The sequence below is a fragment of the Rhinolophus hipposideros genome, assembly GCF_964194185.1.
Source record: "Rhinolophus hipposideros genome assembly, chromosome: 21".
NCBI classification, from domain to species: Eukaryota; Metazoa; Chordata; class Mammalia; order Chiroptera; family Rhinolophidae; genus Rhinolophus; species Rhinolophus hipposideros.
The window spans coordinates 34,057,296-34,071,082 of NC_138067.1; the positions used below are offsets into that span (position 1 = coordinate 34,057,296).

A 13,787-nucleotide genomic window follows, 5' to 3' on the forward strand; every position below is an offset into this window, starting at 1 on the left:
TAGTTAGCAGCTGACCACTGTTGATGAGACACAGAAGGTGTTGAGATAGAACCCTGGCTGGACCACAAAAGGATGTCCAGGTCTTGTATCCACTCGGCTTTCTCTGTGTCTCCCTGTTCAGCCTGCTTTGTAGCCCTGATGCCTGGAAGCTAGCGCTCACCTGGATCTTTGTAAAGGAAAAAGGAGACTCATTCTTGTCTTCGGCTAATCAAGGGAGGTGTCCCATAAGGTGTTTGGCAGGCAGTGTATCTTCAGGAGATATTTGGCAAGTGGAGGGCAGGGTTCAGATGGTGCTATGGGAAACTCCAATCTCCTAAGGAAGAGATGTTAACCTTTTTAAAGGCCCCTTTCAGGAAGCGGTTAGTTCATCTTTGTGCTTAGGAGCAGGAGCTCTAGAGCCAGACTGTCTGGCTTCAATTCCTGTTGCTACTCTCTATTAGCTGTGCAGCCTTGGGCAACTGACTTCACCTCTCTGTGCCTCAGGCTCCTCATCTGTGAAATGAGGCAGTACTAGGTCCTATCCTGTAAGAGTGTTTTCAGGACTAAGTGGATTAATATTTGTGAAATGCTTAGTGTAAGCTCTAGGAACAGATGAGTGTCTAAATCCATTTTAATGAAACTATTTTAACTTTTCTGACCTCTATGATGATGATAAAAATGTATGTAGTACTTACTCTGCACAAGGAGCTGTTCTACATGCATCACATATCCTGTGTTCGATTCCTAACTTTTGTCCAAAATTATGTGAATTTGTGTGTCTTCGCAGCCTCTGGCAGTCATCGTATGTCCTGGGTGGAAAAAGGCCCAATTTATTTTTGAATTATTGGGAGACTATAACATGTCCTCCAGGCCTCTTCATCCTATGTTGTTAACAATTGGACTCCACAAAGACGAAGCCAAAAATATGAAGCTTCCAAGGGGATGTAAGCATCCTTTCAAACTGTTTGGTTTTCTCCATAGAACACAGTGGAACCTTCCCCGGGCAGGCCCGGGAGCTGCCGATGACACAGGGCTGTGTAGATGCAGCCGATGGTCCCTAGTCCAGACTGCCCTTGTCAATTTCCGATGGGTATAGATGATGAAGGTTTGATCTTGGCTCACATCTGTGAGAAAATAAGAAAACTACGTGATTTCATTCATTTATCAACTATCTACTGAACACCTACCATTTTGTTAGGTGTTGACTAAAACCCTCCCTGTCTTTTAGGAGCGCAAAACCTGGTGGGAGCCCTAGTATTTAATCAGATAATGGCAGGGTTGGTAACAGAGTTAGTAACCCAGGCAGGCACACCCCTCTGCCTCACCCACCTGAGTAAGAAAAACAGCTTTTTGTCTTATTAGAAGGCATTTCTAGAAAGTATATGGAATCTTAGTAAAGGAAATGTTAGGAAAACCTGTGGGAAATCTAAAATGTTAATTGTTGTTTTCTTTTAAAATGTAGGTGATGTAATCGTGACAACACCACATAGTCTTCTGAGATTTCTCAAATATCAAAGCTTGTTATTTCTTAGACTCTGTCACCTAATTTTGGATGAGGTAGAAGTATTATTCTTTGAAGCTAATGAACAAGTAAGTATGATATACATTTAGATGTCATTAGTATTCAGAAGTATATATAATTAAAGTCTTCACTGCTTTAAGGATTCAAGAAAAGTGTCTAGTTGGGGAAGAAGCTTGGTTAGTCTATAAAAGTTGCCCTTTAACTTCCATGATTAAGAAGAGAGAACATTTATCAGAAATTTCCTTCCCAATATTAAAGGTCTCTTAAAAGAGCAAAACTTCTTTTCGAGGGTGGTTTTCTAAAATATTTAATATTTTTCTGGTTATGAAAGCCATTTTCATTTTAGAGAATTTGAGAAATAGAGAAGAGCACTTGAAAAGCCCCAACATTCATAATCTTATACTCAGACGTAATCACTGTTACTATTTTGGAGTATTTCCTTCTTTTTCATAATTCCTGTGTCTGTTGACACATGTAGTTAACAATATGAGGCCGTTACTGTATGTGCTAATTTGTAACTTGCATTTTTCAGTAAATAGCGTATTGTTACTATTCTGTAGTATGATTATTGGCCATATGGCATTGAATCCTATGGGCATCATTTTTTTTAATCGTTTTATTTTCAGACATTTCGCATCATTTTGTGTGTGTGTGTGTGTGTGTGTGTGTGTGTGTGTGTGTGAAGAACATACATCTTCTTGCATGTTTCCCTTAGGGTAAATTCCTAGGCAAGGGACTAATGGATCAAAGACTGAATTCTTGTAAGGCATTTGTTGGAAGCAGTGTAACATGATGACCAAGAGCATTCGTTTGGTAGAGGTGATGGCCCCGGGTTCAAGTCCAGGCTTCGTTACTTGACTATATGGGCCCTTGCTGGGTTTCTGAACATCTTTAAAAACCTCAGTTCTTATTTGCAAACTAATATGTGGAATACTGCATTGTACGGTTTGCCTTTCTGAAGGTGTATGCTGATTTACACTCCCTTAGGTAGTGTGCCTCCACGCCACACACTCTGCACCCCTGACAGTGCAAGGCCCTGGTCCAGCTTTCTTTGCCAGTCTGATTGTGAAATGTGGCGTCTGACTGGTTTAATCTGCATTTCCTTGGTCACTTGTTAGGTTGAGCATGAATTCATACCGGTCATTTGTACCCGTTCTTCTATGAACTGCTTCATTCCTTTGCTGATTTTCTGTTGGTGGGACCATCTTTTTCTAATCAGTTTGTAGAAGTTTTTGTATAAGGACGGAAATCCTTTGTTACATATGTTGCACATAGTTACCCAGATGTTTATGTTTTAATTTTGTTTAGACCTAACATTTTTTTCCTTTTTAGTTTTTTCCTTTGCTTTTATGTTTGTGAAGGCCTTTTCCCACTCTGAACACAAAACAATATAAATCCTTTACTTTTTACATGCTGTCGAACTAATGATTATTCTCTTTTGACATACAAGTGAAATTAATTACACTAATTTTCCAGATGTTTGCTATCTTACATAACTTTAAAAAAAATACTGAAGTTGACGAAAGGGAATCTGCACCACATCAGATTGTTGCAGTTGGAGTTCGTTGGCACAAGCATATAGAACATTTACTCAAAGAGTTCATGAATGACCCCTACGTTGTGATCACGGCCATGGAAGAGGCTGCTCTCTATGGCAATGTCCAACAGGTAATGAGTCGTGAGCGGGAGTGGGGGGCTGATGAACACAGGCAAGTAACTTTTGTTTCATTATAATATTATTATTAAATTATTGATATTAAAAGATTAATATTAAATTAATCAGATTAAATTAAATTAATTAATATTGCTATTATTATTAAATTATTAATATTAAAAGATTATAGCTTTGATTTCATACACATCTGTAATTGTGTATTTAAATTTATATTGGTTTCCTACACATTCTTTTCTATTAAAATCACAACTTAACCTCTGCAAAGTGAAACTGGAGCACCTTGAACATTTAAAAAATCACATTGTTTCTGTATTTCATTACCAGGTAGTACACCTTTGCCTAGAAAGTGAAAAAACCTCCACTTTACTCCAAACTCTTGATTTCATTCCAAGTCAGGCACAAAAGACCTTGATCTTCACCTGTTCTGTGGCTGAAACTGAAATCGTGTGTAAGGTGAGCCCTTCCACGCATAGAACATTCTTAACTGTTTGTTTAAACTCTGATTGAATCTTGAGTCATCAGAGAATTACTGTGGTAGTTAAATATTTGACAGGGGAATAAAATTGTACAAGTTCAACATCAGTCAGAATGGGTTCTGCTACAGAGTGCTGGTAGCAATGAAAAAGGACATCAGGAGGCCTGAGATTGAGGGGAGGAGCCAAGTAGACGGGACAAGCCTTTCATTGATGCAAACTGTCCCCAAAGGGAGCAGTGCTTTACACTTTGTCATGGCAGAGCATTCAAAGGATTCATTCATGAAGAAATGCCAACATCTTCTGTACCCTCTACTTAAGAAAATAGAGAAGATGACACTCAAATATATCATCGTGTCGCTAGAAAAGCCAACTACATTGACTAAAGATATATTTAATCTAATTGTGTATAAATTAATGCTAAAGTGTAGAAATGAGGCCAAATACAAAATAAAACATAAGAATCAATAGTATTCTCAAGGTCTATCAGTGTTGTTGCAAATGGTAAGATGGACTTGGAGAATATTATGCTAAGTGAAATAAGTCAGACTGAGAAAGAAAATACCACATGACCTCACTTATATGTGGAATCTAAAGAACAGAATAAATGAGCAAACAAAACAGAAATAGACTGAGAGATATAGAAAAATACTTGGTTGCTAGAGGGGAGTGGGGAGGGGAAGGGGGAGAAAGTGACAGATTAGAAAGTGCAAATTAGTAGACACAATATAGTCATGGGGATGTGAAATACAGTGTGGGGAATATAATCAACCATGTTGTACAGATCATGTAAGGTGCCAGATGGGCCCTGGACTTATCAGGGGCATCACGTCATAGACTATGTAGGCGCCTGACCAATGTGCTGTACACTTCAAGCTGAAGTAGAATAATATTGAATGTCAACTATAATTATATATATATAATTTACAATATATAATATATATTACATAAAATATGCCAGATGGGAATAATAATGTATATGTTATTAATATAATATATATTGTATATAATATATTGTATATATTACATATACATTATATAATATATATTGTACATATACTATATATTACATATATAGTATATATACATACACACATATATGTATATATTATTTATATATGTGTATATAATAATATGTATATTGTATATATATTATAAAATATAACATGTGTATTATACATATTGTATATAAGTAATGTATATATTATTGTACACATATAATATATACTCAAATATATCATCATAATATATCAAATTATATATAATATATAATTTATAACATATAATACAGTATGTATATATTCATGGCATATGGAGTACAGCATAAGGAAGTTAGTCAATGGTATTGTAACAGGTATATAAGATGTCAGAGGGGTAGTAGCTTGGGGGTGGGGGTTATCACTTTGCGAGGGATGTAAGTGTCTAACTATTAACGTTGCTTTGTACACCGAAAATTGATTAAAAAAACAATTGAAAGAAAAAAAAGAATCAGTAATACATCCATATTTCAGCACTAATGGACTAGTAGGTGTAGTGAAAAAGCCCCGATGGACAGCAGTACCATAAATGTGGCGTACGTGTACATTAACAGTTGACCCTTCAACAACAGGGGTTTGAATGGCGCAGATTCACTCATACACGGATTTTTTATAGTAAATACATTCAGTAGTACAAATGTATTTTCCTTATACTTGCCTAATTACATTTTTCCCCTCTAGCTTAGTTTATTGTAAGAATGTAGTATATAATACAGATAGCATACAAAATGTGTGTTGATTGATTGTGTATATTATTGGTAAGGCTTCTAGTCAACAGCAGGCTATATAAGTAGTTAAGTTTTTGGAGAGTCAAAAGTTATAGGAGTTTTGACTGCTTGGGGGTGGTGGTCAGCACTCTTACGCCATGTTGTTCAAGGGTCGGCTGTATATACAAATATCTGTATAAGTAGTATATACACACATATATACATACACACATATATGCACATGTGCATTGTTTTAAAAGGCAGGAAAATAGTTTTAGCAAAATAATGTTTGTTTCATTTGAGCAGGTTTTTAGATACAAACTATAGAAATTTGGAAATGTATTTATTTAAATAACAATCATCTCATTCTTAGAATTGTTTGATTCGTGAGCTAATACCCTCACAGATAATTTTAAGAGTTTTATATTGATGATTATTGACAGAACAATTGTCTTCAAGTTCTGTTCCTGACTGTGAACTGACTTCTTGGTTTCATCTTTAGGTAGTAGAAAGCAATTCAATATTTTGCTTGAAAATGCATAAAGAAATGGTTTTTGATTTAAAAAGTGTTTTAGAACAGTGGAAGAAAAAGTTAAGTTCTGGCTCTCACATTGTATTAGGTAAGTGTTTTGATTTCTACTTACATTTAGAAAAGCTAATAGGAGCTAATAGGAATCATGCCTTCAATTCATTTATATGTAGCTCATCTCTGAATTTCTCATCATTTCTTAGACTTATTGAGAATTTATTAGTAATTTGAATTTCAAAGTGAAAATTAACCGCCGCTAAGATTTTGATGTTGAGGTGAATGTGTGTCCCCCAGGAGGCAGCAGCCCTTAGTCTAGACTTTTCCCTGGAGTTCCAGTTTGAGGATCATTGTCTCATTTATACAGAGGGTGCCAAAAACATGTATATACATTTTAAGAAAGGAAAAAACTGTATTAAAATTGTTATACTCAATATATACCGCTAACAAAAGATGAATACGAGTCATGTTTGACTTCTGCAATTACAAGAGGTGCTCAAAGTGGTTACCATCAGTGTTCAGACACTTCTGATTATGGCAAACTACTGCCTAAGCAACGTTGACCAAAGTGCCCACTTGTATATAATCTTTTGGCACCCCCGATATATACATACATATGTGCCTATGATGAAACATGCCATAGATGACTGTTAAATTTAATATTAGACATGTAAAAATCAAAATGTATAAAATACTTGTAAAATAGGTATGGGCAGTCTAGATTTGTAATAAAATGAGGCATTTTTTTAGTGGTAAAAGGGAGACCACTTTTCTCGAAGTTAGTCACTGGGCTGTGACATTTTTGGAAAAAATGGGAAGGAAGCTTCTTTGCATCTAAAAAGTAAAATGCGATGAAGCAATGTATTGAAGTGTGCTCAGTGGAGTAAGTACAGTAAAACTCCAGCCTCATTTCAAATTGTCGGAATCCTTTTCTCCAGCCTTAACTGATGACTGCATACCACTCTTGGCCATCACTGATGCCACGTGTGTGATTCACTTCAGCTTTCCTTCCTCGCCAAAAATCTTTGGAGGACGTCTATATTGCATGTCTGATCATTTTCAGAGTTCAACTGACCAGGTTTGATTAATTTTTGTTGTCTTTTAACATTCCACTGGCATTTTCCATGTAACGACAAATTCAGAGTCCACAAAGTTTTATCATTTAGACTGGTATGGATGATCCACTTCCTTTATTCATTCACCATCGATTTTAAGGGTTCTCCTGCAGAACAGGGAGATAAGAAAACCAAATCTGTCTTGCTGCTGACGGAGAGAAATGCATGCCATGCAGTTGGTGTCCTACGCTATTTGGAGAGAGCAGATGCCAAGATTCCATCGGAGCTGTATGAGTTTACTGCAGGGGTTCTAGAAGCCAAGGAAGACAAAAAAGCCAGAAGGCCTCTTTGTGCATATCTTAAGGCTTTTGGTTTTTGCAAGTAAGCCAGTCATCTTTTTTTTTGTAATTGAGATATACAGTAAAGTGCACAGGTGATTAATTTACAGCTTGATGAATTGTTACATATGTATGCACCCATGGGAACCACCACCCAACTTTCAGGAAGCACCCTAGAGGTCCCCTCATGCTCCTTCCTAATTTGTCCTTCCTTCAGAAGTAACCACACTCCTGATATCTGTTAATTTTGCTTATTTTTGAACTTCATAATCTACCTAATATCTGACATTTATCTGTGTTGTTGTATCAGTATTTTATTTGGTAGCTCAGTATTCCATTGTATGAATATATCACAACATGTATATATATCCATTCTTCTGTTGATGGACTTGTGGATTGTTTCCAGTTCTGGCTATTATGTATGAAGCTATCTTTGTGGAAATATAAACCCATTTCTCGTGGATATATACTTTGGAGTGGAATTTCTGGCTCACAGGATAAGCATATGTTTGACTTTTCCAAAGTGGCTGACCATTTTATGATTTAGTCAGTAGTGTGTGAGAGAGTTGCTCCATATCCTCACCAACACTTAGTATGCTGTGGGTGGGGGGGGGGTAAACCATTGTGAGTTTCATTTGTGTTTCCGTAATAATTAATGATGTTTAATGTCCTTTCATAGGCTTGTGGGACATTTGACCATCCTCTTTTTGTGACGTGCCTGTTCAGGTCTTTTACCCACTTTTTAAATGGGGCATTTATCTTTTTGTTATTGGTTTGTAGGATTAATTTATTCTGGATACAAATGCTTTGTCACATATGTGCATTGAGAATATCTTCTCCAAGTATGGCAGCTTGCTTTTTCACTCTCAATAGTCTTCTAATGAGCAGACATTGTAAATTTTGATGAAGCTTTTTTATGGCTGCTGTTTTTCTGCATCCTTATGTAAGAAATATTTGTCTCTGGGTCATGAAGACAGTCTTGTATATTTTCTGCTAGAAGCTTTACAGTTTTAGCTTTCGCATTTAGGTGTATGATCCATATTGAATTTTTGTGGATAGTATGAGATAGGGGGCACGGTTTACTTTTTTCCACATGGATAAAACTTGCTCCAGGATCATTTATCGAAAACAGCGTGTTCTCACTGAGTTGGTGCCTTCCATATAAACCCCATGATAATACATGTGGTCCATTTGTGGACTCGGTTTCATTGGTCTGTTTGTCTATTCTTACACTTGTTCTATACTTTTCTCAAGTACCATAGTGTATATTAGAGTGAGTCTTGGAATCCAGCATATAATTTCTCCAGCTTTGCTGTTCTTTAAGTTTGTTTTGGCTATTATAAATCTATTGCATCTGCATATACAATTTAGAACAGGCTTGTCAATTTCTTCAAAGACCCTGCTGGAATTTTGCTACCAACTGCATTGATTCTGTAAATCAGTTGGGAAACCATGAGTATCCTAACAGTCAGAGGGCCCTCTCCCCTATCCAGACATAAGGCCGATACTTGACAATTGGATGGCTGGGACTGAGTAGTAGGTGTCTGATAGGTATCTATGGGATTGAATTTAATTTTAAGATAACTGCTGAATTTTACTTTTTTAAAAGTATGTTACATTAAACAGGCTATTATCAGAAGTTTCTATTATGCCTTTAAGAATGTCGACTTTTGAAACTGAAGCTTCAACTATTTCTCAGTTTGGGCTCTGGTTTAGAAGTTAATTGGCCCTTTGTTGCGGATTATGGTAATGTGTTTCTGGTTTAGAGTCTTTATTTTGGAAGTACATTTTGTTCATTTATGTATTGCATTTAAGAATGTCTGGAGATAATGAAATAACTCTTTTCTTAAATTTATTCAGCATTAATTAAATTTTAGGATCCCTTTCCTCTTAATTATGCATTGTTAGTGTCATCTGAAGTATTTAATATGGTTACTTAACTTTTAAAGGGTTTCAAATAAAAGTTCTCTGATTTCAATTATGGGGTTTTTATTTTTCTGGTTTTAAAATCCAATTACTTTTTTTTCAGAGACAAAAGGTTCTGTCCTAATCGACACCATATTAATCCAGAAATAGACACGCCAAAGAAATTATCCAACCATGCTCTACCAGTGTGTGGCTACATTAAAGTAAGTTCTGGTAAAGATCCTTTTGTTGAATGATTAATGGTCATTTTAATGAACATATTTTTTAAGCAGCAGAATCTTCGTAGAATATGATTATGATTTCCAGTGGTCAGTATTAATGTACCACTATTAATCTGACAATAGACGCCAGTCCTTATAAGGCCCCCTAAGTTTATTTAGAAAACCAAGATCAAATAGGGAAAGCAAATGAATGCTATCAACAATTTGGGGATTTTTTTGTTACCTTTTCAGAAAGAAAGTTGTTTTTGTTTTTTGGGGGAGGACTATTACAAATAATGCCATGATTACAGGAGTCTTTTCAGAACATCCATGATGATTCCTTTGAGGAAAATTCTGAGAAGCAGATAGAATTGCTGAGTTAAGAGTTTGTCACTTTCTTTTATTACTTTCTTCCTTTCTTTTTGAGTTTGATTGTTGTCCTTCTCACCTTCCCTTTCCCTTAAGGCGTATCTGTTGTATGCATTCCTTCTTGTGCGTCTTCTGGTGTGGCTGTGCTGTCCTGGTTTCCTGGAGCTGCTGTGACAAATATCACAAACTGGGTGACTTAAAACAATACAAATGTACTGTCTCACAGTTCTGGAATCCAGAAGTCTCCTATAAGGGACACCTCTCACTGGATAGAGGGCCCACCCAGATAATTCAGAATGATCTCCTCATCTGGAGATACTTAATTACATCTGCAAAGACCCTTTTTTCAAATAAGGTCATCATCGCAGGTCTGGAAATTAACACATGGGCCTATCTTTTTAGAGGACCACCATTCAACCCACTACAATTTTCATTACTGAAATAACTTCTTTTTCTTTAATTTCTAATCCTTTCTTGAGTTCTGTCACCTCAATTGTAAATTTTTCTAATTCTGACTTACATTGTTCTTTTATATCATATATCCTTTTCTTAATGAACAGACTAAAAGGTGGTTTTGAAACCAAAGGTTACAGTTTTGATCTATTTTGTAGGTACACCTTTCTAGTGGCTTTCATTGCCTGTTGGAACTGTTATTCTGCTCATAACTTAATGTGGGATTTGACCCAGATACTTTGCTATTGATTGTTTTTAGATAAAATTCATTTTTCTTAACATTTTAGAAGGAAGTGTGGGTCAGGGTAACTTTTCTAATTCCACAGAGTTCCCATTTCTGTTGTTTCCATGTCTCATTAAAAAGAAAAATGGAGACATAGTTTCTGAGATTTTTTTTTTAGATTTCCTGGCTCTGTTCCCCTCCCCCACTTTTATCTGGCCCTTCACTTTCTTCATATCGATTGCTCCTGGATGAACCGTTTCGGGATTTCACCAGCCTTCACCACCACTGGAGCAGGTGAAAGCCTTCCCACTGTCAGCTGCCCTTGTCACCCTGGCTCACCATGTGTTCAGCGAATACCTGTTGCCTCATGTGGAATTCTGTTCTTAGGCCCATCATACACGCTCTTGTCTCCCTCTGCTTCTAACCGCACAGATAGTGATACCAGGCAGGTTTTGTGATGTAGATGGTTTTTGCTCATCTGATTTTCTGTTGTTCAAATTAATAGATTGTTTTTTTCAGAACAGTCTTAAATTTATAGAAAAATTAAGCAGAAAATACAGAGGGTTCCCCTATATTCTTCCACCCCCCCCCCACAGCTTCCCCTATTACTAACTTCTTGCGTTAGTGTGGTACATGTGTGGCAATTAGTGAGCCAGTAATAATACACTATTATTAACTAAAGTCCACAGTTTACATTAAAGTTCACTCCTTGTAGTGGACATTCTGTGGGTTTTGCCAAATGTCTGAAAATCCCGTTTATCGCCTATTTATTCCTTTCTGTCTTCCCCAGAACCCTTCACAGTCACCTTTCTTTTTACTGTCTATAGTTTTGCCTTTTCCAGTACTTCATATAATTGAAGTCATGCAGTGTATGTAAGCTTTTCGTTTAGCAGTATGCATTTACGGTTCTTCCATGTCTTTGTGTGGCTGAGTAGGGCATTTCTTTTTAACATTGATGAACACACCACAGTTTGTTTACCCCTTCACCTGCTGAAGGACATCTTGTTTGCTCTCAAGCTTTGACAGTTATGAATAAAACTACTGTAAATATTATGTGCAGGTTTTTGTGTAGACATAGGTTTCCAACTCATTTGGGTAAATACCAAGGAATGTGATTGCTGGATTGTATAGTAAGACTGTTTTGCTTTGTAAAAGCTGCCACACTGTTTTCTCAAGAGGCTGTGCCGTTCTGCATTCCCACCAGCAATGAATGAGAGTTCTTGCTCCACATCCTCACCAGCATTTGATGTTGTCAGTGTTTTGGGTTTTAGCCTCCTAGTAAGTGTGTAAGTGTGCCTCTCATCTTAATATGCATTTCCCTGATAAAATACAATGTTGAGCATCTTTTTATGTGCTCATTTGTTACCTGTATATTTTCTTTGGTGAGTAGTTTTTTTGCCCATTTTTGGTTCAGGTTTTTTGCCCATTTTAAAATCCGGACATATGTTTTCTTACTGTTTAATTTTAACTGTTTGTATATTTTAGATACCAGTTCTTTATCAGATACATGTTTTGCAAAAATTTTCTCCCAGCCTGTGGCTTGTTTTATCATTCCCTTTTTAGTGTTTTCTGCAGAGTACAGGTTGTTAATTTTAATGAAGCCCAACTTTCCAGTTTTTTCTTTCATGGATTGTTCTTTTGGTGTTGTATCCAGACTCATTGCCAAACACAAGGTAACCTAGATTTTCTCCTTTTTCTTCTTTTCTCCTTCTCTTCCTTTTCTGCTTTTATTTCAGAATCCATGGGGATACTTTAGTTTTGTTGCAAATTGTATCCCTGGTTTTCAGTTTTGCTGTCTCATTGATCTGTCTGTCTTTATGTGGGGATTCAGACAGAGTAAAAAAATATGACACTTTTCCACTGCCACCTTTCCAGAACCCTTCTAACCAAGCCTCTTTTTAAAGAATCTGCTATATTGAGGTATAATTTACATACAATAAAAATTACTATTTTAAGTGTGTAGTTTGTTGAGTTTTGACAAATTCATACAATCAGGGAACCAATACCCCAGTCAAAATACGCACATTGCTATGACCCCAGAAAGGTCTCTTCTTGCCCCCCCGCAGTCAGTCAATCCTTGCCCTACTCCCCCGTCCCCTGGTAACCGCTGATCTTCTGTCACTGTAGTTTTGTCTTTACTAGAATTTCATATTAATGGAATCATACAGCTTGTATCTTTTGTGTCTGATTTCTGTTACTCAGTATAATGTTTTTGAGATTTACCTGTGTTGCTGTATTTTACTGCTGAGTTAGGATTCTGTTATATGGATGTACTGTGGTTTGTTCACAAGTTGATGGGCATTGGGGTTATTGTGGTTTCTGGCTGCCATGAACCTTTGTGTTACAAGTCTTTTACGGTACATTTTTGTTTCTCTTGAGTAAGACCTAGGAGTGAAACCACTGGATTATATAATAAGAGTATGTTTATAAGAAACTGCCAAACACTTTTCTCAAGTGGTTGTACCATTTTACATTCCCACCAGCACTGCATATGAGAATTCCAGTTGGCATCAGTACTTGGTATTCTCAGCCTTTAATTTCTGTCACTCTGTTGCATCTGCAGTGATATTTTTTTTTGCATTTTCCTGATGATAAAGAATCTCGGACATCTTTTTACTGCTTATTGGCCATTTGTATCTCTTCTTTTTGGAACTCTCTGTTCAGAATTTATGCCCATATTTTTAAATTTAAAGTTTTCTTTTTGTTGAGTTTTAAGAATTTTTTTTTATATATTCTGGATATCCTTTATTAGATATATTGCAAATATTTTCTCCCAGTTGAAGATCAAAAGTTTCGATTTTTGATGAAGTCTAGTTTATCACTTTTTTATTTTATGTTTTGTGTTTTTCGTGCCATAATAAATCTTTGCCTATCCTGAGGTTGCAGAGATTTTCCCTATGTTTTCTAAAAGCTTGATAGCTTTCCAATTAGGTCTATGATCCGTCTTGAACTAATTTTTGTGTGAGGTGTGGATAGAGGGCAGGGTTTTTCCTTAGGGATAATTGGTTCCCCCAGCATCGTTTAGTATAAAGACCTCCTTTTCCCCCTAAATTGCCTTGGCACCTTTGATATAAATCGGGAGACTATATATGTGAATTCTTTATTCTGTTCCCTGGTCTATTTGTCTATCTTTATACAGTACCTTATAACGACTAGATTACTATAGCTTTATAATCTTGAAAATGCATAGGTAAGTCTTTCGGTTTCACCCATCTTCTTCAATATCCTTTTGAATACTCCTTCGCATATCCATATGAAATTTTAGCATCAGCTTGCAGATTAGAAGTCTGCTGGGATTTTGATT

The 13,787-nt window shown here is 36.3% G+C and overlaps 1 protein-coding gene across 1 annotated transcript in view; it reads left to right on the plus strand.

Annotated features, from left to right (window-relative positions):
- The window catches only part of TDRD12 (tudor domain containing 12), a gene marked incomplete at its 5' end in the record, with an annotated part of 55,174 nt that overhangs the window by 26,060 nt on the left and 15,327 nt on the right, over positions 1–13,787 (plus strand). The window contains 8 exons of the mRNA XM_081032310.1: positions 767–923; positions 1,442–1,569; positions 2,978–3,169; positions 3,501–3,629; positions 5,896–6,013; positions 6,858–6,997; positions 7,135–7,355; positions 9,342–9,441. Of these exons, the coding sequence (XP_080888436.1) occupies positions 767–923; positions 1,442–1,569; positions 2,978–3,169; positions 3,501–3,629; positions 5,896–6,013; positions 6,858–6,997; positions 7,135–7,355; positions 9,342–9,441 (1,185 nt within the window). The remainder of the gene's footprint in view (positions 1–766; positions 924–1,441; positions 1,570–2,977; positions 3,170–3,500; positions 3,630–5,895; positions 6,014–6,857; positions 6,998–7,134; positions 7,356–9,341; positions 9,442–13,787) is intronic.